Consider the following 26,862-nt stretch of genomic DNA (forward strand, 5'->3'; position numbering starts at 1 on the left):
GGGGGGGGGGGTTCCAGGGGTTCCGGAACCCCAGCCCTGGAAAAAGCATGTACCTTGCTTTGACTTTTACTAGTTTTAGCACCAAAACAATGCTGCTCTTAACCCTCAAAACAAGGCCCAGAATGCACCAGATTGCACAGATTTTAACTGTTTTTTAACAATTTTCCGGGGGAGCATGCCCCCGGACCACCCTAGTTCGCGCGCCTGCTTTGCAGGCGCGCGCTTGTGGCTTCGCCACTTCGCTGATTTTCCTCCCCAAAAAAGGAGGAACCCCCCCCTTAAAACTCATTTGGTCCGGCCCTGAAGTTTGGTCAGTGAAGGCACCAACGATTACTAGATCCCGTTTTAACCTAGGCAAATTATAGAATACACATGCATTGTGATACACATGTAGCGACCCGCTTTTATTTAATATCGCCTATTATATTCCTCACTACAAAAACACCACCTGCTGGAATCCTATAATGTTAACATTCTACAAATCGTTTCAGTATTTCTTGGTCACTGAGTTTGCCCAGAACCATACATACTGACAAGGATTTGTCTTAAATGAACGCAGCTGCTTCGTGTGTCTACTACAGAGAGTGTTAACTCATTAAACACCCTTGGTGTTCCTTTCAAATGAAGCGTGCGTACATAACCCGCAAGATGAGTACATGTACACTATTAGCTCTTTCGCATGTAAAGTTCACTGCTCGGGAAAATACGCCACCAGCCTTTTTTTCTGAGAGCAAACATAATCGACAATTTGAACCGGTCTGAGCCGAGTGTACTCTTTTGCAAAAGACGATAGTACCGATCACTAGAACCTGTGTCGTCCTCCTTTCACGAGCAAACATTTGCCCCCGTTAAGTCGCTTCTAGCAGAAAATTCTCTCCATTTTCTCAATTTCCTGCAGGCCTCATTTCGCTATCAACCCCCGCTCTCCCCTCCTGGTCAATGAAACACACGAGAAGCCACGGAGTCTGGGCTAGGCGTTTCGGAGAGAGTGAAGAAAAAAGAGAGAAAAAAAGAGATCAATTTCTCACAATATAACCGAGATTGGGGGGAGGGGAATCGGGGCCGGTGCAGCCCTAGATAGGGAATATCCCGGATAGCTCCCAGCCTAGATGCCCGTGATTAGAGTTATTTCTGACCCAGGTCAAGAGAACGAAGGTTTCCATTGAGATTAGTCAGTGAACAGCACAGCACATGTATGAAAAGTGTCTTTGCGAGTACAATTTTTGTGACATATACACCAGTCTTTGACCATTCCCAGCTTTGGTGTTGTTGTTGCTGTTGTTGTTGTTGTTGTTGTTGTTGTTGTTGTTGTTGTTGTTGTTGCGGCGGCGGTAACGGTAGTGGTCGTTGATTTGTTGTCTTTGGAGGTGATATTGGAAAGAGGTGTTGTCAGAGGGACCGCCCGAGGTCAACTTTAAGCCTGAAAGAGACAGGATGAAGGGACCAAAAGTCTCTAAAAGGCGAGTCTAGTCTAAAAGACCTAAATGTGACAAAGACCAAAGAACTTCTGATAGACTTTAGAAGAAACCCTGCCCTTGTCCCTGACCTGATGATTGATGGTGTGACTGTTGAGCGTGTGACTGAATATAAGTATCTTGGCACAGTTATCGATGATAAGCTGTCCTTCAATGCAAACACCACCCTCATACACAAAAAATGTCAGTCACGCATCTACTGCCTTCAGAAACTTAGGAAGTTGAATGTGAACTCTTCTATCCTTCAAACTTTCTACCGCTCTTTCATCGAGTCTGTCATCACTTTTGGTTTTGTGTCCTGGTATGGAGGTCTGAGTGTGAAGAACAGGAATGTCTTAGTGCGAATGGTGAATGTCAGTAGCAAGGTGATTGGCAGGCAGCAAGCAAGTGTGGAGTCCCTGTATGAAAAGCGTGTGGTGAGAAAGAGTAGGCGGATAGCTTCAGATAGGTCGCATGTCCTGGCCCACCTCTATGAACTCCTTCCCTCTGGCCGTAGACTTCGCACGCACAAAGCTAGGACACTCAGGCTGCAAAACAGCTTCATCCCAAATCCATCACCCTTAGCAACATGTAAACACATCCACATACCCGACTCAGCCCCTCTTCTGCCAGTGCAATCAGTAGTAATGTACATGTATGTATTGGTTTTATGTACAACCGTATATTTTCTGTGATATATTGTATGCTATGATATTTTGCAATGATGTTTAGCCATAGTTCGTTATACGCGTAGGTGTGCGAGAATATGTAAGCGCAGTGCTTTGAAGATGTCCATGTGTGAACGTGTAAGTGGGCGTAGTCGAATGTCCATGTGGGAGTGGAGCATATAAGAATGCCCATGTGTGAATGTGTAAGTGGAGCGTATAAGAATGTGTAAGTGGAGCGTGGTCGAATGTCCATGTGTGAATGGTTAAGTTGAGCGTATACGAATGCCCATGTGTGCGATGTGTAAGTGAGTCATGGATGTGTTCATGTCTGAATGCGTAAGAACAATGCAAGGAATGTCCAGAGAGGTATATGGGAGGTAATTCTATAACCTGCCCTGTTATATAGTGCTATATGTTTTATGTAAAATCAATGCCTTGTTTGTATTATTGTTATGTACCACCCCTGAATTTCTCTATGAGATAATAAAGTATTCTTATTCTTAAATATCTCTGTGACCTCTGTTTACGTTGAGAGAACTGCAATTTGCGGTGGTGTAGAGGGTCCAGCCACAATTACAAACAAGGGTCGGGTGTTACTTGCATCAGTTCAATGTAAAGTGGGAAATGAAACACTGGACAACAGTAGAAGCAGCATTCACAAAAAACAAGGCAGCAACAGTGACATCATCACCACAATAAACAACAGAAAACCAGAAGAAGAATTACTGCTACAACAAAACTAACAACATAACAACAACAAGAACTAGAACCACAACAGCGAGGACACCGGCAGTGACTTTGCTTCAGCGGAATCTGGTAGTGACCGAGATGCACGTGACGTCCGCTGTCTTGAGTAGGTGAGGAATTAGGGGACGGAGATTGGAGAGACGGCTTGTTCTCTGGACCGTCGAGGTAAACGCGGAAAGTAAGGTGGTCAGCTAGCAGATGCAGATGTGCGTGATTGGAATTGCCCTCGACCTGATCGGGAGAACGCCTGACTGTTCTGAGCCTCGAGACGTCGAAACGTAGGCGGGTTTTTACAGTCCTGGACCGATAACATCAAAATAGTTCCAGAACTGAACGCCTCCGTGACCTAAACACGCGTGATCGTAGATAGTTTTAATCTGACTAAAGGTGCTGCAAATGGAAATGAAGTTGATGTCCTGAATGGCAACAGTGGCAAATGCGAGACAACCCGGTAAGAAAAGCTAGTGGCTGATGTCAGTTTTGAGTGGCAAGGGAAGCGAAGCAATCATGAATGTACGTAAATATACACTAGATTTTGTGTGGGTAATAGAATCAGAAACAGCGATGACTTCACGAAAATGAAAAGCAAAAGTGACAGTGCGCCTATACCAAGTTTAAACGGAAAATGTTCCTTTTTCCTCGGCGCATTTTCGAAACGGAGTTTTCCAAGGTGTTTGTTTTCCTTTCTTTCCTCACGCGCTAGGATTCATAATCATTTAACTCTCAGCCAAATCTGTCTTCTGTTCTACGCATTATTTTTTATGTGTTCGTTTTTCCTTTAAACAGTACTCTGGCCTCATCTGGTTCTTGCTATCAAAGACCACATTGACTTGACGTGGGACCGGCACGGTTGGCCTAGTTGTAAGGCGTCCGCTCCGTGATCGGGAGGTCGTGGGTTCGAACCCCGGCCGGGTCATACCTAAGACTTTAAAATTGGCAATCTAGTGGCTGCTCCGCCTGGCGTCTGGCATTATGGGGTTAGTGCTAGGTCTGGTTGGTCCGGTGTCAGAATAATGTGACTGGGTGAGACATGAAGTTTGTGCTGCGACTTATGTCTTGTGTGTGGCGCACGTTATATGTCAAAGCAGCACCGCCCTGATATAGCCCTTCGTGGTCGGCTGGGCGTTAAGCAAACAAACAAACACACAAACAAACAAACTTGACGTGGGGTTACGTTTGGCTTTCTAGATTTGAAACAAAGACATCCAGGCCGGAAACGGCCACTGCATGGAACGTTTAGGCTTAACACTACCTGCGACCTATAATGTTCGTGATTGGAGTTGTTTTATGCCTTGACTTTAATAATGTAAGCAAGCACACATATACACACACACACACACACACACACACACACACACACACACACACACACACACACACACACACATAATAATTATTTGCATGACGTGTGAGGGAACATTTGGCATAAACATGTGGAGATGACATTTACAATCTTTAGTTTGAACTGGATACCCTCACTCTGTCCAGTCTTCCTCACTTCCTCTGGTCGCTGGCCTGCCTCCCAAGGCACTGTAGTAGATCGTTAGATTTGCACAAAATGTGCTCTACATCTGAGCCAAAGAGCAACCAAAATAAGCTCACAGAATTATTTTGAGATATATTCTTTACGAACCCATACCCTCTTGTTTCCGGTCTTCAGTCCCCTTCTGTTGCAAGTCTGCAAGCAAACACTTACATATTTATTCTGGGCTATGCCCCCCCCCCCCCTCCTCCCCCTCCCCCTTTCCTTCACTTCAATTCTCACCATGCTGTTTCTCATCTTCAGCTCCGTTTTCAAAGCCAAAGTACATCATTCACGACTTCCAGACAAACAGTGTATAGCTTTTAAAAGAAGGAAAATAAGGATTATGTCAGTGAAGTTTAAGTATTAGTCTAGGCGTGTGTCAACAACAACAACAACAACAACAACAACAACAACAACAACAACAACAACAACAGCAACAACAACGACGACAACAGCAGCAACAGCAGCAACAACAACGACGACAACAGCAGCAACAGCAGCAGCAACAACAACAACAGCAACAGTTGTATCGTAGTGAAAACAGCACGAAACAAATCTCCTGCACTTTGATATAAGCGTCCTTATCAGTTTTAACCACTTAATATATTATATTCTCCAGGGTCAGTGTGACTTGAAGTTGATGTCATTGACTTATATCAATTGGTCAATAAAGTCTGACGATACCTTGAAGCAAAGTCAATTAAACACCCGTTTGTAGCTTAAATAAACCTATGTGAGTGTTCTCGGTTTCTGGGCCAAACTCCATCTCAACCCCTTTGTGTGTTCGACCTGGAACTAGAGTATGTGGGATTCCTGGACGTGACGAATACGAAATAACAGGTCAACAAAGTTAGCACGATCCAATTTTAGCGGTGAAACTTCGTTCCTTTCTCCCGAGACTATGTTTTTGAATGCCTATTGATGTCTACTGATGAGATTATGTGACAATTTTCCGGTCACTAAATCCTGAAAACTAGATAGATCCCGGGCAGCCCTAACCGTAACGTTGTTAGACCAGTCTCCCGTATTACCACCGTTTGGTCCCAAGGGGTGAAATTTGAATACAAATTCAGTTATTGTCCCTGGTGTGAGTATTTTCCTACAACAAGATTTGCCCTACAAACCATGCATAACTAACAGGGACTGAAGGTCCTCGGAGTGACCTGGGTCGTCCCGCATCCCAGGCATTTTATCTCTGACAAAAGATGCCTCTAGGTGCTAGTGACTCCTCCGCCGAGACCTACAGGCTAGACCTAAAACGCAAGAGTACTCACTACGAAGGAATACCCCCATTCCGCACATCTGTTCTAGGTCCTGTTCCCGTAGCGACCAAGGAACGGCAAGGTAATGGGAGGGATCGGGAGGGGACCTTGAATGGAACGCCAATGGACGTTAACGGAACTCCTTTGAACCGTAGGAACGGTTGGGACGGGTGAGTTCGGGCTGCATGTTCAAAGTTTTAGCCATTCCCCGCCCGTTCCAAATGAACGGTAAAGGAACCTTAACACATCGGCAACGGAACTCATGGATCGTTAATGGAACTTAAACGCAATGGTAACGCAACGCTAGCGCTCTCACATACTGAGTTGTCATACCCGCATTCCACACATCCGTTCTAGCTTCCGTTCCCAGCCGTCCTGAGGACGACTGCCAGTACGGTCAGACGCTGCTCAAAGATGCCAAAAACGGCCGTTTGCGCAGCGTCTCATTGTTATGGCAGCCGTCTGGGAACGGAAGGTAGAACGGTTGTGTGGAATGGGGGTATAAGTCGAAAGCAGTTCCGAGCGGGAACGAGTACAGACACCCGACGTAAGCAACCGTCATGAGAGTTTCTTATGTTTTTCTTTTCTTTTACGTACATATATAACATTACAACAACAGGAGACACAAAAGACTATGCTCAATGGCCATGCGAGTTGCTTTACCGTACCACGTTACAGCCTTAGTTCTGTTGTGTGGTTCAATTCACATCGTTATTACTGTTGTTGTTTTTTAGTTTGTGTGTGACTTATTTATCTGTGTCTTGATAAGAACCGCTTTGTAGAATGTGGATGCTGTTGTATTACAATGAACACCATAATTACTATTTTTCTTCTCATTTCGTGACATTATATTCGTTAAAGTCTTGATCAGGACCACTTTTCAGCAGCATCTTAGCCTTATTGTTTGATCAAATTCATTATAACTATTGTTGTTTAATTGTTTAGTACATGATACTCAATTGCGTCTTGATCAGGAACACTTCGCAGAAACTTTTCACATTTGTGTGGTTACATTATTTCAAAGTTTTGGCGATTTGCGGATGACATTTGTATTGCGTTCTTAAAAATACTGATTGATCAAGTACCACGATTGTTTAATGCCAGTAGCTAAATGCTTTTCCCTTTTGGGAGTTTCTTTTTCTCTCTCAATACGACAGTACCTTCATAAGTACTTTAAATGAATATTGGAACATGGTACAGTACCAGTATGTTTCAATGTATATTGAAAGAATCCTGTTCCCATGATTTAGCATTCCATGCAAACGAATCTGCCCGTAGGGTTCAAAGAACACGTAAGTCGTTAGAAACTTGAATTGAATCGATATATTGAAAGTGACGTATCTCCCCAGGACTTCTTTTACGGTACTCTTAGGAATGGGAATGGCTTGTTGGGCCCACATAACAGATCAGGTATCAGAGACCTGTCTTCAACCGAATCGACATATTGAAAGTGTCATTACTCATCAGTACTTCTCTGTTGTTGCCCTGGGCGAAAGAGGCGATATGTGTTGGGTTCAATGAACGACTTCTTTATCAGAGAACTGTGGGACATATCATAACTCATAACTCATAACTCATAACATTTTATTGATCCAACAAAGGAAATTAAATTGGTCATCAGCACATATAGGTCATTAATTAATAATTATAAAAGAATAAGAGAAGAAAATTCATAAAACCCATGATAAAAAATACCCTTTTTTCTTGCACACCTGACACACCGACACACCAATACACATGCATACATACCTACATACATACCTACATACATACATACATACATACATACATACATACATACATACATACATACATACATACATACATACATTCCATGTTAAAGTGTAGCCAAGAACACCACAGTAATTATATCATTGTTTGGATTAACAGATAAGTTTTTATGTAAATGATGATAACAACAATCCATAATTAACGCTATTGCACTACCAAAGAAGAGACCAACCAAACACATAAAACCAATAACAGTAATCATCATCAGTTATCACAGGTATCACAGTAGATTAGCCATCAGGTAGTTAGACTCAATTGGGCAAAATATAGTGTCAACACCATCACAACAAAGCTAGAGCTCATTTTCACAGCACTAGTTATGATCAAAGGTCAAACAGTCATCAAATCATATTAAATCTATCACTAAGAGGTACATTTAAAAGGCATCACTGATAGTCTGTGGCCAGGACAATGGCTCGGTTGCTGTTAAAATATCTCACAGCTGCAGGAAGAAAAGAACGCCGAAAACGCTCACCAACCCCCCCACGGGTTAGGGGGAGTCCCATATTGGTTGGGACGAGAAAGAATTTACCCGATGCTCCCCAGCATGTCGTAAGAGGCGACTAACGGATTCTGTTTCTCCTTTTACCCTTGTTAAGTGTTTCTTGTATAGAATATAGTCAATTTTTGTAAAGATTTTAGTCAAGCAGTATGTAAGAAATGTTAAGTCCTTTGTACTGGAAACTTGCATTCTCCCAGTAAGGTAATATATTGTACTACGTTGCAAGCCCCTGGAGCAAATTTTTGATTAGTGCTTTTGTGAACAAGAAACAATTGACAAGTGGCTCTATCCCATCTTCCCCCTTCCCCCGTCGCGATGTAACCTTCGTGGTTGAAAACGACGTTAAACACCAAATAAATAAAATAAATAAATTTATCAGAGAACTGTAGGACATATCACCAGCGATTATGAGGTCCTGATTTAAAGACAACTTTTCGACTTCTTTGCTGCATATTTGAATGTACGAACTGTTCACCAGAGAAATACATTTGAAGACCTCCAGGCATGACCTAAGTCTGACAAGCCTATTTAGGCTATATCACACTACTCGGCAATTCTCTTTACACCTAAACATGTTTTTAGCATCTGAGTAAAGCAACATCGGTCCGAACGGTTTTGAATTTGGAGAGGCCCTTACTTTGCATGCGACCAGATTGTTTGTTAACCGTCGGTTTCTGTGGCTTTGAAGATAGTGACTAACTTGTTCCTGCCTTCCCAGATGACCAACAAGGCTCAAAAACTAGGTGATGGCCTTCATTTTCTGCTTTCTATTCTGAGGCAGCGTGTTTGCCTGCTGCTAAACATTTTCCGCTTCCAGATGTGTCCTTAACACCCCTGTCAATCGCGATCTTGTCCTTTTCGAGACATTTCTTGTATGATTTGCAACAGGGTGATGCGTGAAGTGAAATCTTGCTCACGCTTGAGCTGTGTTCTAATCTGTTCGCTTTCTGCCTGGCTGAGCTTATCAGTCTGGAGGAGGCTCGAACTTGATCAGTTTAGCCCAGAGACAAACTGATTGTCGACCCTCAAGACAAATGGGACAAAATCAAATCAGTGCAACAGTAACAACCGGTGTGTTCGAACGCGTACGTACGCAGTCATAGCTTATGTCAGTATAATTGTCATGGTGTCTTCCTCTCCGACTCTGTCTGTCTGTCTGTGTGCCTGTCTATCTGTGTGTCTATGTCTCTGTCTCTGCCTCTGTTTCTGTGTGTGTGTGTGTCTCTCTCTCTCTCTCTCTCTCTCTCTCTCTCTCTCTCTCTCTCTCTCTCTCTCTCTCTCTCTCTGGCACTCCGTCTCTTTCGTTCTAAATTGACAATTTATTTTGGCCAACCAAGCAGCACAGAGGGTAGTCCCAAAACGCCAGAATACAATATACAGATAGACATACGCACGGATAGATACCTCCGGTAGAGATTCTACATATGTTCTCAACAAAGTCGTCTGCACTAAGGCCTAAAACATGTACTCAATTATTGGGAAAAACAAACAAGGTAAACATTAATAAACAGTTCATCTAATTACTTTTTTTTTATCAAGCTACTTACATTTTGTTATGCAAGCAAGGCAGACAAAAGGGGAACTCTAAGCTAAGAAACAGGGAGTGGAAAGAGAAATAAGGCTGACATTGGCCACCATCTCGGCTTTTGGGCTCTTGAAATTTGCAAAATTGAGAAGTAGGAAGGGAGAGAAACGAAAAAAAAAAAGCCAAAAAGCCAAATGAACCAAGCTTTTCTGCAATTGCCCCCCAAATTTGCGCCTCCTTCAACCCTCTAAATTTTGAAGAGAACTTCCGTTGGCCTGGGGTTTCTGTTAATGCCAGCGCTGAGACTTTTTCCTCTTATTTTGGCAACATGGTGAAAAAGCTATGTTTCACTTTTCGCATCGGCTTGAATGGGTTTCCGCTTGTTTTCGAGTGGCCATACAGCGATGGCGAAAGACGTGAAATAACCACCTCTTAAGATTTGATTGTTCCTTCACTAAATCCTTTAACCTTGTGTTTTATCTCTCTGTTTGTCCCAAGGCGATCGCGAATTCCAAAGTGAATTTCCTGTCAACAGATGTCGGCTTTTGTTCAGAAAAAGAAAGGTTGTGTTTTTAACCCTTAAGATATGTCATTAGGTCAAGGCTAGTGTTTTCGTTGTAACAAATTTGTTTCTTATTTTTCAATTCTGGTGATAATAATTATTAAACACTTGAGAAAATGCTATAATTTATATTTACGTCAGGGCCGGACTAGGCTAAGAGGAGGGGGGGGGGTTGCTAGAGGTGGTCCAGGGGGATATCCCCCCTGGCGGCAGGGGCGGATCAGTTCATTTTATGGGGGGGGGGGTTCAAAAGTATATTGTGAAGATATGGGTGTGAAGGCGCGAAGCGCCGAGCCGACAGCGCGAAGTGCCTAGCTTGCTAGGGGAGTCCGGGGGCATGCCCCCCCGAACAATTTTGAAAAAAAAGGATGCAAAATGGTGCAATCTGGTGCATTCTGAGGATGATTATTACCAGTTTCAGGCAGCAGATTTTGTCACTGATTATAACCCCCAAAATTGAAACTCAATGTAAAATAAAGAAATGCATACCTCATTCAATATTTTTATATTTTTATATTTTTATATTTATAAGGTAGGTCCGGAAACCCTAGAACCCCCCCCCCCCCTCGTCCGCCCCTGGGCGGGGTCAAGGGGCAGAGCCCCTTGAGGGGGTCAGGGGGCGAAGCCCCCTGAAGCTGATGGGTAGGTCATATTCTGAGATAAGAAAATGGTCGCTCCTTGCATGGGGAAACGGCATAAAATAAGCAATAATAAAAAATGTTTTAAATAAGTAAGGTACATGTTCAGGCTAGGGGGGGGGGGGTTGCGCAACCCCCATAACCCCCCCGGTAGTCCGGCCCTGTACGTTTATAATGAGTCCATAGATTAAGAGGGTGCGAGAAAGCTCTCAGAAGTTCTGGAATTCCATTCTCTTTGTACACATGTCTGTTTCTCACTTACAATCAGTTTCTTCCGAAATATTACAGAATTGATTTTCAAGGTACAGCTTTTGCAGCATTTTGGTCTGAACGATTTTCTTCTCACAAATCTAATATTTGGAGTTTGTTTTGCCTGATCAGGATTACGTGTTTCCCCTTATAAAGCTTTTTTTTTTAGCTTAAGCCGTGTGTACTCGAACCTACGTTTTTGAGTCACTTGAGAAAAAGTGACTCTATGTAATCGGTCAGTGTTAGTCTGTCCGGCCGGCCGTCCGGCCGGCCGTCCGTAGACACCACCTTAACGTTGGACTTTTCTCGGAAACTATCAAAGCGATCGGGCTCATATTTTGTTTAGTCGTGACCTCCAATGACCTCTACACTTTAACGATGGTTTCGTTGACCTTTGACCTTTTTCAAGGTCACAGGTCAGCGTCAAGGGAAAAATTAGACATTTTATATCTTTGACAAAGTTCATCGGATGTGATTGAAACTTTGTAGGATTATTCTTTACATCAAAGTATTTACATCTGTAGCCTTTTACGAACGTTATCAGAAAAACAAGGGAGATAACTAGCCTTTTCTGTTCGGCAACACACAACTTAACGTTGGGCTTTTCTCGGAAACTATAAAAGTGACCGGGCTCAAATTTTATGTGAACGTGACTCATTGTGTTGTGAATAGCAATTTCTTCCTGTCCATCTGATGCCTCATATAATATTCAGAACTGCGAAAGTGACTCGATCGAGCGTTTGCTCTTCTTGTTTCATTAACCTGTCCGTTTTTAGCGATTTGGATATATGGATGACAAACAGATGGGTGGATGACCTTGTGTATTGAAAGTTTTATTTTATTTTTTGGTAACGTGTTTCCTTTTTCGCGCTTGCTTGAATACTTTCCCAAAGTGGCCATACAGACAAGGTGAAAACGCTAAATAGAGACTTCTTAACATTTGATTGTTCCTGGAATAGGTCCTTTCTCCTTTTCTTTTGTAGCTCTGTATGTCCCCAGGCGATCGCGATTTCCATCAGTAAATTTCCTGTACAGCAGGTTGGTTTTGTTAACCTGAGAAAAATACGGATTTTTGTTCCCATCAAAATATGCCAAGGGGTCAGGGTCAGAGTATTTTCGTAATGAATTTGATTATTTTTTACCACTGTGATTAGAAAATAGAACACTTGAGAAAATGCGTTACTCGCGTTGATAATATTTCCACAGAATGAGAGAGTTCACGAAAGCTCTCAGTCATTCTGGAATTCCATTTGGAGCGTAATCAACATTTTCTGTGTACACATGGCTGTTTCTCACGCACTGTAAATGTGCCGGGAATGTTATAGAGTTTCTGCTGACTGTAAATAGCTTGTAATGTTTGAATCTTGTTGAATGTTTTTCATACAACACTAATATTTGAAGTTTTCTCGATCCGGATCACATGGTTCTTCTCACCTATTAGAATGACTAAATATAAAAAGAGTCCAATTTGCATAAAAGTGCTTTTCTTTCATTTTGAATACATTTTCAAATTAAATGCATCATATTCTATTTTTTTGTTAAATCAGAAAACAATAAAGAATACTATGAAATAATATATTCATTTCTATGTGTGCATCTGGAAATTGCTTTACACACAGGCACACAGGCACACACACACACACACACACACACACACACACACACACACACACACACACACACACACACACACACACACACACACACACACACACACACACATTTGCCTCATCTCGAAGCCAAGTCTGCCGCAATACATTTAGTCAAATTTTTACTAACTGTAAAAAAAACAAGTTGCGTAAGGCGAAAATACAATATTTAGTCAAGTAGCTGTCGAACTCACAGAATGAACGTGTTTTTAATCCAAACATATCATATCTATATATTTTTGGAATCAGGAACCGACAAGGAATAAGATGAAAGTGTTTTTAAATTGATTTCGAAAAAAAAATTTTGATAATAATTTTTATATATTTAATTTTCAGAGCTTGTTTTTAATCCGAATATAACATATTTATATGTTTTTGGAATCAGCAAATGATGGAGAATAAGATAAACGCAAATTTGGATCGTTTTATAAATTTTTATTTTTTTTTACAATTTTCAGATTTTTAATGACCAAAGTCATTAATTAATTTTTAAGCCACCAAGCTGAAATGCAATACCGAACCCCGGGCTTTGTCGAAGATTACTTGACCAACATTTCAACCAATTTGGTTGAAAAATGAGGGCGTGACAGTGCCGCCTCAACTTTCACGAAAAGCCGGATATGACGTCATCAAAGACATTTATCAAAAAAATGAAAAAAACGTTCGGGGATTTCATACCCAGGAACTCTCATGTAAAATTTCATAAAGATCGGTCCAGTAGTTTAGTCTGAATCGCTCTACACACACACACACAGACACACACACAGACACACAGACACACAGACACACACACGCACATACACCACGACCCTCGTTTCGATTCCCCCTCGATGTTAAAATATTTAGTCAAAACTTGACTAAATATAAAAACGAGAGAAAAAAGAAGAAAAAAACCCGAGTCAATTGTGTTATCAAGCTGGTAATGTTGTTTTTCCCCAAAACAAGTCAAAATGTAATCAGTGAATTTGATGCCGTGAGTCAAAAGCCAGCGTAGAAAGGCCCGATCCCTGACACCCAATCCTAACAAACTGTAATTTGTTTTCCACGCCGAATCATGCCAAAAATGGACGCTGCCGATTGGCTAGGTGTCGCGGTAATGAGTATGCGCATGAAAACCTTTCAGTGCGCAATGCTCTTGAACTTGTTGAACGCAAAATGCTGGGTGGTTTTTTTTTGCTTTTTGTTACCGTCTTGGGATGTCCTTTAAGAATGTAAAGAAATGTGTGCCTGGTTAAATCATTATGCATGAAGCGTTCGTTGATCTCGTGGCATTTATTTATTTCCTTGTTTGCTTGTCGTCGTTTGTTTTGATTTCTGATCATTTTTGTGTACACAAGAACAGATAGAAACAATAAGGCAAATTCTGCTTAAGCAAGAAAGATCTAGAAATAAACCTCTTTGACAGCATTTTTTACGAATTTAATTGAGACAGTAATTAATTCTAATGATTCCGACACTTGTATCAACATTTGATTCTCTTAATTTCAAGTAGAACGAATTTAAACAACGAACAGAGTGGCATGAAACTTAAAAGGCATGTGTTATCTTCACTTTGCAGATTTTGATAAGGCAAAACAAAACAAGTCGCGTAAGGCGAAAATACAATATTTAGTCAAGTAGCTGTCGAACTCACAGAATGAAACTGAACGCAATGCAATTTTTCAGCAAGACCGTATACTCATAGCATCGTCAGTCCACCGTTCAGGCAGTGAAATTGACAAGAAGAGCGGTTTAGTAGTTGCGCTGAGAAGGATAGCACGCTTTTCTATACCTCTCTTCGTTTTAACTTTCTGAGCGTGTTTTTAATCCAAACATATCATATCTATATGTTTTTGGAATCAGGAACCGACAAGGAATAAGATGAAAGTGTTTTTAAATTGATTTGGAAAATTTAATTTTGATAATAATTTTTATATTTTTAATTTTCAGAGCTTGTTTTTAATTCAAATATAACATATTTATATGTTTTTGGAATCAGAAAATAATGGAGAATAAGATAAACGTAAATTTGGATCGTTTTATAATTTTTTATTTTTTTTTACAATTTTCAGATTTTTAATGACCAAAGTCATTAATTAATTTTTAAGCCATCACGCTGAAATGCAATACCGAAGTCCGGGCTTCGTCGAACATTACTTGACCAAAATTTCAACCAATTTGGTTGAAAAATGAGAGCGTGACAGTGCCGCCTCAACTTTCACGAAAAGCCGGATATGACGTCATCAAAGACATTTATCGAAAAAAGGAGAAAAACGTTCGGGGATATCAATCCCAGGAACTCTCATGTCAAATTTCATAAAGATCGGCCCAGTAGTTTGGTCTGAATCGCTCTACACGCACGCACGCACGCACGCACGCACACACACACACACACACACACATACACCACGACCCTCGTTTCGATTCCCCCTCGATGTTAAAATATTTAGTCAAAACTTGACTAAATATAAAAAAGGTCTGTTTACGGTAACATAGGCCAACAAAATAGGGTCGGTAGGTCGGGATTTTTTTTTCTTTTTTTTTTCTCCCCAAAACGATATTTTTACGTTATTTTGCAAAAAAAAATAAAGATTTTTTTTTTTTCCCCAAACGCCAAAAAAAAATCTAGGGTCGCGCGAAAAAAATAGGGTTGGTCGGGTTACCGTAAACAGACCTTTTTTTTTTTTTTGCCTAATGAGTGGTCACACACTCACCAATCTTGATATCAACGGACATCGATCCCAACCTTAGAATGGTATTAACATCAGATCACATAAAATAGGAGAGGGATGGGGTATTTCTTTTCAGCTTTCTCTATGTCTTTCTCAACACTATGCAAACACTATGTCTTTATAACTCGAACATTGTTTTAAGATTTCCCGAAACAAAACAATTCTACCTGCCCAAGAAAACACCAGTACATATAAGAGTCTCATGTTTGTTTTGATAAAGCATAACTATAATTAGTTAATCCCGTACCATATCTCTTTCCTTTCCCCAGTTAGAAAACATGGTGACCCTTCTTCAATGACCAACACTCCCACAACTGTATTCTGAGCATTATGCGACTCTGCAATAAATCGTGATTGATTGAAACGAGCTTCTTTCCCAGGTCGAAAATATCCGTAAGTCGTTTTTGAGGCCAATGTCTACATTTCGAAACTGTTATGACGGCGAAAAAAAACCCGTTGAAGCATGTTACGATGTGTTAACCCTCCACCCTCTCTCTCTCTCTCTCTCTCTCTCTCTCTCTCTCTCTCTCTCTCTCTCTCTCTCTCTCTCTTTCTCTCCCCCTCTCTTTTTTTCTCTCTATATCTCTATCATATTGTGTGTGTGTGTGTGTGTACGTGTGTGTGTGTGTGTGTGTGTGTGTGTATGTGTGTACGTGTGTGTGTGTACGTGTGTGTGTGTACGTGTGTGTGTGTGTTTGTGTAAGTGTGTGTGTGTGTGTGTGTGTGTGTGTGTGTGTGTGTGTGTGTGTGTGTGTGTGCGCGTGCGCGCGCGAAATAAACTTGACGAAAAACTCGAAGTAGGGCTTCTGGTTCCACCAGATAACGATTTTTCTGTATGACTGCATTGACGTCCCGTTTCTGTGTGGAAGCCTGTATGCACCGTCTGAACTTATCATCTGGAAAGCAACAGCCCTGTTGTTTTTGTTGTTGTTGTTGTTATGCTTGCTTTCACTGACGCAGGTGTCGAATTCCTGCCCTTCATTATCGTTTTTAAACATTTTCAGTAAGATTTTTGTTTTTTTGTTTTTGCTTTACGCCCAGCCGACCACGAAGGGCCATATCAGGGCGGTGCTGCTTTGACATATAACGTGCGCCACACACAAGACAGAAGTCGCAGCACAGGCTTCATGTCTCACCCAGTCACACTATTCTGACACCGGACCAACCAGTTCTAGCACTAACCCCATAATGCCAGACGCTAGGCGGAGCAGCCACTAGATTGCCAATTTTAAAGTCTTAGGTATGACCCGGCCGGGGTTCGAACCCATGACCTCCCGCTCACTGGGCGGACGCCTTACCACTAGGCCACCGTGTTGCGGTATTTTCAGTAAGAAGTTGCTCTGTCTGTCTAGCGTAGACAACAACAAGGACTCACTAATTCTTACTTATAATTCTGTTTAAATATTATTTGGAAGTAAAACAAGTGTGTATGACATTTATGTTTGGCTTAACGCGGTGTTTGTACATGGGCATAAAAACAACAAAAGTACATATTAGACTCAGAGCACTCGACAGTCGCGCATATTGTGTATCAATCTCAAAAGGGCATCCAGGGTACCTACATGCTAGAGTCAGAGCAACAAAGACTCGCTCGCTCTTGCATTTGATTTCTGTATAACCAGTATTCGACAGTCAAACTGATTGTGTATTACTCCCACAAGGCCACCAAAACAAAACTACATGCCAGACTCAGAGCAACACAGACTCGTTTATTCTTATTTTGATTTCTGTATAACCAGCATTCAACAGTCAAACTTACTGTGTAGCATTCCACGAAAGGGCATCACAACATCAAGACTACGCGGTAGACTCAGAGCGGGTAAAGTTGTTCCAGTTTGGGTGACCGAATCCGCATCGCTACGAACCAGGGAGGAACATTTGATGACGCAAAAGCTGATCTCACTGGGAGGGTCGTCTCCTCAATTCTTTAGCTCAGACTCTTATATTGTATTTGGCGCCGTAGATTAGATTTCAGCTTTGCAATTCGCCAAGATAAACCAAATTTTCGGATTGCGAAAAGTCTGCATGCAGTCTGAGACAGTATCTGGAACGGTTGAAATGTTGACCGTATACTGCGTAGAACATTAAGGTAAATATTTTACCATAATACTAGAGAGTAAAGTAGGTTCAGAATGAGAGAGAGAGAGAGAGAGAGAGAGAGAGAGAGAGAGAGAGAGAGAGAGAGAGAGAGAGAGAGAGAGAGAGAGAGAGAGAGAGAGAGAGAGAGAGAGAGAGAGAGAGAGAGAGAGAGAGAGAGAGAGAGAGAGAGAGAGAGAGAGAGAGAGAGAGAGAGAGAGAATGCAATCAAATCCTATTGCATCCCATATCACTTTCGATTTTGTATGGCCTTCATGTCAATTTATTTTTTTGCTCGTATAATTTGCATATTATTTCATCGCTTCTCGCCTTGGACATTACTTCAAATAATGATGATATATAGGGCAACCTGCTCCCTATGAATATAAAACGGTTTTTTGTGTTCGATATGACATGCATGCAACTCGGCTTTATAGACTCCCTGAAAGCAATACCTGAATAAAATGGAGGTCACTGTGTACCTGAATAACATGTAGGTCACTGTGTATCTTTGGTCGAGTCGTCCCAAAGGCATGCCATGCCTTTCAAGGCTTCTGGAACTAGGAACACCCACACAGGTTTTTAAAAGTGCCCATGTCGAGTTTGTATACAGCAACATAATAATTACAGAACATATGTGACCCTCCACCACGAAATGAGTCGCATGTCACCTCACGCGGTTCTGCGCTAGGCATAATATAAGTCCGGGGGGTGTCTAGTAACAGTGTGAGTGTCCCCATAGTCGCAGGCTTATAACTCGAACAGTTTTCGCTCTTTTCTAAAACGGTTTTCACCACTGGATAGAGAATAAAAAAACTCTGTAAGAAAATGTAAAAATATGAAAATCATGAAAAGGTGACATGCGACTCATTTCGTGGTGGAGGGTCACATATAGTTGTTCCTTATTAGCATAACTACAGCAGGCCATACATGAAGTAACATACTTATGTGAATAGAGTTTAACTGCAGTTGTTCTCTTGCATGCAAAGTAACTATTCAAGGTGTCTTCGACGCAACTGTTCTCAATCGGGAAGCAGAAAAAGCTCCCATCACCATCATCATCATCATCGTCATCGTCATCGTCATCATCAACATCATCATCATCGTCATCATCATCATCATCGTCATCATCCATCATCCATCATCCATCATCCATCATCCATCATCCATCATCCATCCTCCATCATCATCATACGGAAAGTTGACAATGTTGCAATTACTATGTTGCAGATGAACCGCTAGAGATTGGAATAGAAGTGATACTTGCCAGCTTCGACAGTATATCTGAGGTCAACATGGTGAGTACATTTAACATTTTACAGTTCAATATTATTTTAGATCTCTTTTTATATAGACAATGCGTGTTCTTTTTGCCGTGAAACCAACCAGTGTATTTTTCATCTGTACTCAGTTGTCTCCTGTACACTGGTGAATGGACAAATGTTTCGATATTACTCGTCTAACATGTTAATTAAATGTGAATGTGTGTATGAGTGTGTGTGTTTATGTGTGTGTGTGTGTGTGTGTGTGTGTGTGTGTGTGTGTGTGTGTGTGTGTGTGTGTGTGTGTGTGTGTGTGTGTGTGTGTGTGTGTGTGTGTAATGGTTTAAATGGGAGAGAAATGCAATGTTGAGTCAAGAACACGCAACAAAACAACACAACAAACAAACACACTTGGAGGTTATTTTTAGTGTTAAAACACCCCAACTAAGTTTACCTTTCTGCTATCTGTTTCGGGAACGTCAGACACATAAATAAACCATTCTCTCCCATTCTGAAACCACTTGACTAAATCTGTGGTTAGCACTCCGGGAAACAAATCCGGACAGTAGGTACTAAGCGCACGGCACAGGCAAGCGGACACCACTTAGACAAATTGCACGTGCTTTAGACCCATGGTCTAGTGTCAAGCGTTACCGTGTAGATTTTCCCCTTCGTCCCTAAAGGGGAAATTGCCCCAGAGTCTCCGTCCACTTTGACGCAATCTTATCGCCCTTTTGTCAGTATGGTTTTCACTTTAATCGATTTTGACGTGCAAAAAGCTACTGCTAATAAAACCTAATTCGCATGCCAGACAGGGTCAAAATTGAGGTCTGATGGGTCGATTGGTAAAGGTTCCGCTTTGGTGTCGATGTCACGACATGCGTAGTGTTGTAAGTTGTGGGATCGTCACCTTTTAGTAGTTATGAAGTTTCAACATGATGAATTCCATCTCACACGGCATTAAGTCTCAGGAAACATGAATACACGCTTGCAGGAAAGAAAAAAAAATATGGGTAGCGCCGTATGTATGGCAGCTCGCTTTCCCCGGGGAGAAAGCAGCCCGAATTTCCATGAGGGTAACCTCACTGGGCTGTAAATCTTATCCATCCATCCATCCATCCATCCATCCATCCATCCATCCATCCATCCATCCATCCATCCATCCATCCATCCATCCAAACTGTTTCTTGTTTGTAAAGGCTTTCTTTTCTTCTCGTATCTCTCTTTCGGCTATTTGTTCTTTCTGTCCGACATGTTTTTAAAATGCCAGTTTGTCTCTCGTGTCAGATTTGTCTCTTTCTGTGCGACATTTCTGTGAAATGTCAGTGTTTACAAAGTAATTGACAACAACAAAAATCAACATAATGACAACAGTTTCAGATTGTATTGATTTGTCTGTCGTCTCGGTCTCAACTTCTTTTTGTCTGTGCAACAATCCTTTGAAATGTAAGTTTTAAAATGTGTTATTGACCACCAAAACAAAATTACCTTCTTTGAACCAACTTCACAAATATAAGTATTTTAGCTCAAATCGTAATGTTCGCAACGGAAAATGTGTGAAAAATATTCCTTCGGTTGTTTGTCGATCACTGATCGGACAATCACACTGGCTTCTTACCATACGAATTATCGTCCAAACAGAAATAACAATTTCGTTCTGGCATTTTCGTTCGTATATTGTTAAAACAATTGTATATACGAAACTCCACTTACCTCCCCCTCACCGCCATTCATATCCTTCCTTGAACGAAAGGAAAAAAACACAACCAACACAATAACATGATAACAAATGAAAATGTGCTCACACCTTTTCGTGTTTGTATTTGGTAGGTACATTTTTATTATCTTATTCTGGTTCTTCTCTTCTGCATACAATCTCTCGCTCCATACCCAGCACAGTATCTAAAACTATACGAAATATATCTCTAAAAGCACAGTAGCGCCAACAATATGAGCTGGTTTTTTAGTAGGTCGTGGTAAACGCCAGTGACACAGAGGCCTACCACGTAAACCTATTACGGATACGCGCCATCCTCTACGGCTGATTAATGCGTGTGTCCCTAACCTCCGTCCATGGGTCATCGCGATGTCTCCGCTTGGACATTGGAGGGCAGTGTGCACTGAGAACTCCGGACTATAGACTATTCAATAGGGCCACTTGCTTGAAGTGGGTGTTTTGTGTGTGCAAGGTCAGACAGGACTCTCACGAAAGGGGAAAAAAAGGTGAATTCTTTAAAGAATAATTGAATCGATTGAAACGTACACTCACACACCCTTTTATTCTAATCCATTGCAAAATACAATTAAAAACAATGAATATGGTTGTCACGAGCGCTAAGAAGCACTCGGGCGCGATGTTCATACCGGTAAGCAGTTTTCTACCACCGAACTTGCCCGTAATATTTAGTCGAACGTTTTAAATGCTTTTGATATCGTGTGTTTTTCATGGACGAATTGAAACTGGTATGAATCCCCAAAACAGACAGACTTCTAACGTGCCTATATCCAGAATCCCTAAACAATATGAAATGTTAGTAATTGGAATGTTTAATTTTTGACAACACAAGACATTCACAAGTACGTCGACCGTACGAGTACGAGTCTTGATATTGGACAGACTGACAAATAATTATGAGACAAATGGAAACAAAATAGAAGACTTAGCTGAGTGTACGACTCGGACCGTCTTGCCAGACAACGAACGCACACTCAGATACATCTTCTATTTTTTTTTCCATTTGCTTCATAACTATTTGCCTGTCTTTCTACAATGAAGACCAATGGGTTGATGCACTTACGAATGTCATGTTTTGTCAAAAATTAAACGTTCCAATAACTAACATTTATTTTTTTTATTTTTTTATTCTGAAACTGGTATAAACAATTGTCGGAAGCGTCGTGAATCTTTTTTTGTTTGTTTCCTTCGTGGGTCCTGGACTATCAATCCTGTAACTGAGGGACGAGACAGAAGAAGAGTACTATGAAGCACCGTATCACGGATTTAAATCTAAATGGATCCCGCTAGCCGGAGATTATAGTGACAGTAAGTGAAGCTGCCCTCGAGACCTGCTTTTGCGTCACGATCAAGCGAGAGAGGTATCAAGTACTTTAATTGTACCATCGCTCTGCCACAGCTAATTTCAAGATGGTCGCCACCAAACTAAGCCATTGTCACGCTATTGTGGTATTGGCGCGTGCAGGAAGGGTTACACGATCAAGTGAGAGAAGTATCGAGTACTTTAATTCTACCATCACTATCCCACAGCTAATCTCAAGATGGTCGCCACCAAACTAAGCCAGTGTCACGCTATTGTGGTACACCTGCGTGTAGGAAGGGTCACACGATCAAGTGAGAAAAGTATCGAGTACTTTAACTTCACCATCGCTCTCCCACAACTAATGTCAAGATGGTCGCCACCAAACTCAGCCATTGTCACGCTATTGTGGCATACCCGCGTGTAGGAAGGGTTACACGATCAAGTGAGAGAAGTCCCCCCGCGGGTTAGGGGGAAGAATTTACCCGATGCTCCCCAGCATGTCGTAAGAGGCGACTAACGGATTCTGTTTCTCCTTTTACCCTTGTTAAGTGTTTCTTGTATAGAATATAGTCAATGTTTGTAAAGATTTCAGTCAAGCAGTATGTAAGAAATGTTAAGTCCTTTGTACTGGAAACTTGCATTCTCCCAGTAAGGTCATATATTGTACTACGTTGCAAGCCCCTGGAGCAATTTTTTGATTAGTGCTTTTGTGAACAAGAAACAATTAACAAGTGGCTCTATCCCATCTCCCCCCTTTCCCCGTCGCGATATAACCTTGAACGGTTGAAAACGACGTTAAACACCAAATAAAGAAAGAAAGTGAGAGAAGTATCGAGTACTTTAATTCTACTATCGCTATCCCACAGCTAATGACAAGATGGTCGCCACCAAAGTAAGCCATTGGCATTGTCACGCTATTGTGGTATCGACACGTGTAGGAAGGGTTACACGATCAAGTGAGAGAAGTATCGAATACTTTAATTATACCATCGCTATCCCACAGCTAATCTCAAGATGGTCGCCACCAAACTAAGCCATTGTCACGCTATTGTGGTCAACCCGCGTGTAGGAAGGGTTACACGATCAAGTGAGAGAAGTATCGAGTACTTTAATTCTACCATCGCTATCCCACAGCTAATGTCAAGATGGTCGCCACCAAAGTAAGCCATTGTCACGCTATTGTGGTATGGACACGTGCAGGCAGAGTTAGCGATATATCGCAGCTAATCCCAGGATGGTTACCTCTGGGTGGCCCTGGTTAACCCGCACCGACCCGCCCTGTCTGAGTGCCCAACACGCAAGAGCTCCCTCGTTGCGGGCTCTGTTTTACTGGCCGCTGCCGCAATAAAGCACCGAGGTCCGTAAAGAAGGCTGGGGTGTGAGCCATTCTAATGCAGTGCTGAGCCTTTGGTGCTGAATTTCGTTTCCTGTGGTCGCTCTGGCGTGGTCTTTGAGGCAAAAGAAAGGAATACAATCGTGAAATGAAGGGAGAGAAGAACGCAGCCAGTGCGTCTGTGTTCCCTTCTTAGGGGAGGGGTGGGGTGGGATAAAATTGGGCTAGTCTTATCACGGGTGTTGTTGTTGTTGTTGTTGTTGTTGTTGTTGTTGTTGTTGTTGTTGTTGTTGTTGTTGTTGTTGTTGTTGTTGTTGTTGTTGTTGTTGTCGTTGTTGGGGATTGTGATGGCAGTAGTGTTTTATCGTTCCTTTATTTTGTTTGTTCAGACAAGGGGTAATACGTATTTAACAGTATTTCATGTTTATAAAGCTGTGCTTGTTCTAATGGTTTGAGATATACAAGTTGCGTTGGAATTATGGAAATGAAGCAATATTTTGTTTGCAATTGAAAATAGATAAGTATACACTCTGTTTTTGGTTTTTGACTTTTAAAGTTGCAGTTATTAGAGGTGGGGGGTTTTCAGCGGGTAGCCGGTCCATAACATTTTGAAAAGCAAACATATACATGTACTTGATATAGACCAACACGGATATTGCTGCCTTTCATTCACAACGGGCATCAGGAAACCACAAGACGGGATAATTGACTTTAAAAACAAAATAGGGATAATTGATGGTGCAATTACTCCTTTACACATAGGAATATATCTGCAAGACGAAAATCTCATGCACTATTTGTGTCATTTTGAAGTCGTTTTTTGTGTGTTTATTTAAATGTTTAAAAGTTGTTATTTATGCTGTTATATATGCTGACAATAGGACGTAAGTGTGCTCTGGCACACTGCGTTGGATCTCTTTTTCAGTTTCCATCATGGAAGTAGGTTCCAGGACATGCGTGTTTTTCGCAGCTGTTTTAATTATTATTTTCTTTTTTTCTTAGAAAATATAATTGAACGGGAACAGCTAAAACATGTATCACTGGAATTGGAATATGCCAGTGGGTGCCTGGCAGTCGTTTACTGACCTTTGGTAAACACTGTCCAGGGATGAAACCTGAAGCACCCTTTCCTTAAATAAATAAACGAACGTGACCATCCAAGACAGCAAACTTTCCATTCACTTGCCATAGTCAATGGATACTTCATGGTTTGGTAGATAGTCTATTGACACAAGATGCTGATACGAAGTGTATTTGCACACTGGAGTAGGGTCTTCCTTGTTTTGTGTGCGGTTTTCGATTTCTCCAGATGGTCTTCAGACACAAAAGTGGGCTACCATGCTAGGCAAGGAGAATCTGTATCTTGTATTTATTCATTGATTTTTTCGGCGATAGATAGTAAAATCGGGATAATTATGGAACGGGGTCCCAATTCCTGCGTTATTTGTCAACAGTCTATTTTTAATATCACGTGGTCCACTAACAGTAACAATGTCAACAGGAATACAGGGTCACTCAAGTGCAATCATGTGTGGTGATGCTAAACTTAATCCATAGCCATGCTCGGGTACTTCGGGCCAAAACTATCTTTCAACGTTGATTCGTTTTTGTTCACACTGGGGTACTCTTTCAGACAGCATACTTTTTCTGTCTGAGTGATCATTTCCGCACGCTGTGTTAATTTTACATTTATACCAAAAAAAGACCAGTTTAAACCTGAAACCGCCCATACGAGTACAATTGGTAGTCTCCAGAGACTGTCTTATCAATTAAGTAAAGGTCCGCATTCAATGTATCTTGACGCATTTTGGATAAAACATATTTTATTCAGGAGACATAGTGTGACAAATACTACAACAGGATCCCCTCGGACCACAAAAACAAGCTATGTTTATATATCAACTGCGGTCATTTCTTTATATCTGAACAGGAATTGCTTTTTGCAGGTGCTGTCGATCCAAAACTAATTACGTACTCTTACAAAAAAATAGATAATTAAAAATAAAGAACTGAACTAATAAATTCTCTCTCTCTCTCTCTCTCTCTCTCTCTCTGTCTCTCTCTCTCTCTCTCTCTCTCTCTCTCTCTTTTTATTTGTATAAAAAGATATGAAATATTTTGAAAGAAAAGGGTTGAAGTTATCACTTGTTCGCCATGTCATGTTATCAGAGTGTGTATTGATTATCAGTTTTAGAACGTGTCCATAAGAAGTCTGCTTGTTAACGTTCTTAATGTTATTACTGTTTATAACGTGTATACAAGAATTTAATAAAAACACGCTTAAACCAAACACAGTTACTACAATTCTGAATGACCTGCTGCAACACAGCTGGTCTCGGCAATAAAACACTTGGTCAACATAGGTGGGATAGAAAGTGTTAAATAAATAGGGTCAACACCAGACGGAGGTAAATTTAGAAAAGCTACACAACATGTTTTAAATGTTTGAATAGCTCGACCTAATGGCCTAGTGGTAAGGCGTCCGCCCCGTGATCGGGAGGTCGTGGGTTCGAACCCCGGGTCATACCTAAGACTTTAAAACTGGCAACCTAGTGGCTGCTCCGCCTGGCATCTGGCATTATGGGGTGGTTGGTCCGGTGTCAGAATAATGTGACTGGGTGAGACATGAAGCCTGTGCTGCGACTTCTGTCTTGTGTGTGGCGCACGTTATATGTCAAAGCAGCACCGCCCTGATATGGCCCTTCGTGGTCGGCTGGGCGTTAAGCAAACAAACAAACAAATCGTACAAACCAACTCATATCCAACATAGGCACTTAGACCTGACGGACAGTAAACCCCTTAAATTTGACTTTTTTGAATAGCTCTTGCCAAATTTGATCATTAAACGGCTTTAGAAAAAAATCGTGTTCCACAAGAAAACCAGTAATGCGTTTTAGCATGCTCAAGTCGGCTATGTTCACAGCACGAAGGCGCGGCATGCGATATGCATTTTCCTTTTGCAAGAACAAACAAAAACCAAAAAGAGGGTTTAGGGTGGTCGGGTTGGGCTGGAGGAATAACTATACTAACAGTTGACTGAAATACATTGTTTGAATTTTGTTAAATGTCGATCAAGGTTTGGTTTAATGTTAGAGAATTTTTGAAATTATGTGCTTGCTTAGAAGCCATTAATACAGAAAAGATATTTGCCCCACGTATTGTCGATCAAGTTCAAAGTGACATTTTCTGCCGCAAGAAAACGTCAGCCGAATCAGAGATCATTATTTGATCTGTTCTTACAGTTCAAGAATGTAATCGATAAGGGTGAAAGATACACATGTTGCAGGCATTATAGTGAAATGGTACAAGATGCGGGATACTGTAATCCCTTGCCAGGTTCGTGTTTGTTCAATTGGAATGCAGTATATGTAATTCTGATTGGCAAAATTATGATGTAGTGATTCAGACATGGCAAACACCCGTATGGCACACAGCCCATTCGAAAATTGCATCCTGACTTCTCATATGCAATAACTAACACTCTTGTTCGAGCTCTAGTGTGTCGCATCAAGCTTATGCAAGCATTCAGAACAGCTGGTAAACATTCTTTGCACAATTCGAATTCGCCTGTGCTCTCATAAAATATGACGCTGCCCACTTAACAGAAAAATTCGTGTTGGCCCTCCCTCAATCATTGACCAAGTACATGTAAAAGTGAACAGAGCCTCTACTCGATCCTATATTTACCTCATCAGACTCGCTCGTTTAAAACCAGATTTCAAGCATTTATTCTGACATCATGACTTCTCATCCGGCCTTGTGTAGAAATCTGACATTACATTTGACATCTGCCATTGCCCATTTATAAAATGGAGAGACTGTCTTCACTCGTTAAAGGTATGACATATTTGACACACTGCACCTTCTTAT

At 41.4% G+C, this 26,862-nt stretch overlaps 1 protein-coding gene across 1 annotated transcript in view; it reads left to right on the plus strand.

Moving 5' to 3' along the window:
* The window catches only part of LOC138968023 (gamma-aminobutyric acid receptor subunit beta-like), a 160,982-nt gene that overhangs the window by 35,989 nt on the left and 98,131 nt on the right, over window positions 1–26,862 (plus strand). Inside the window, exon 3 of the mRNA XM_070340584.1 lies at window positions 18,590–18,657. Coding sequence (XP_070196685.1) covers window positions 18,590–18,657 — 68 coding nt within the window. The remainder of the gene's footprint in view (window positions 1–18,589; window positions 18,658–26,862) is intronic.

The sequence above is a fragment of the Littorina saxatilis genome, linkage group LG6 (assembly GCF_037325665.1).
Source record: "Littorina saxatilis isolate snail1 linkage group LG6, US_GU_Lsax_2.0, whole genome shotgun sequence".
In the NCBI taxonomy this organism is placed as follows: domain Eukaryota; kingdom Metazoa; phylum Mollusca; class Gastropoda; order Littorinimorpha; family Littorinidae; genus Littorina; species Littorina saxatilis.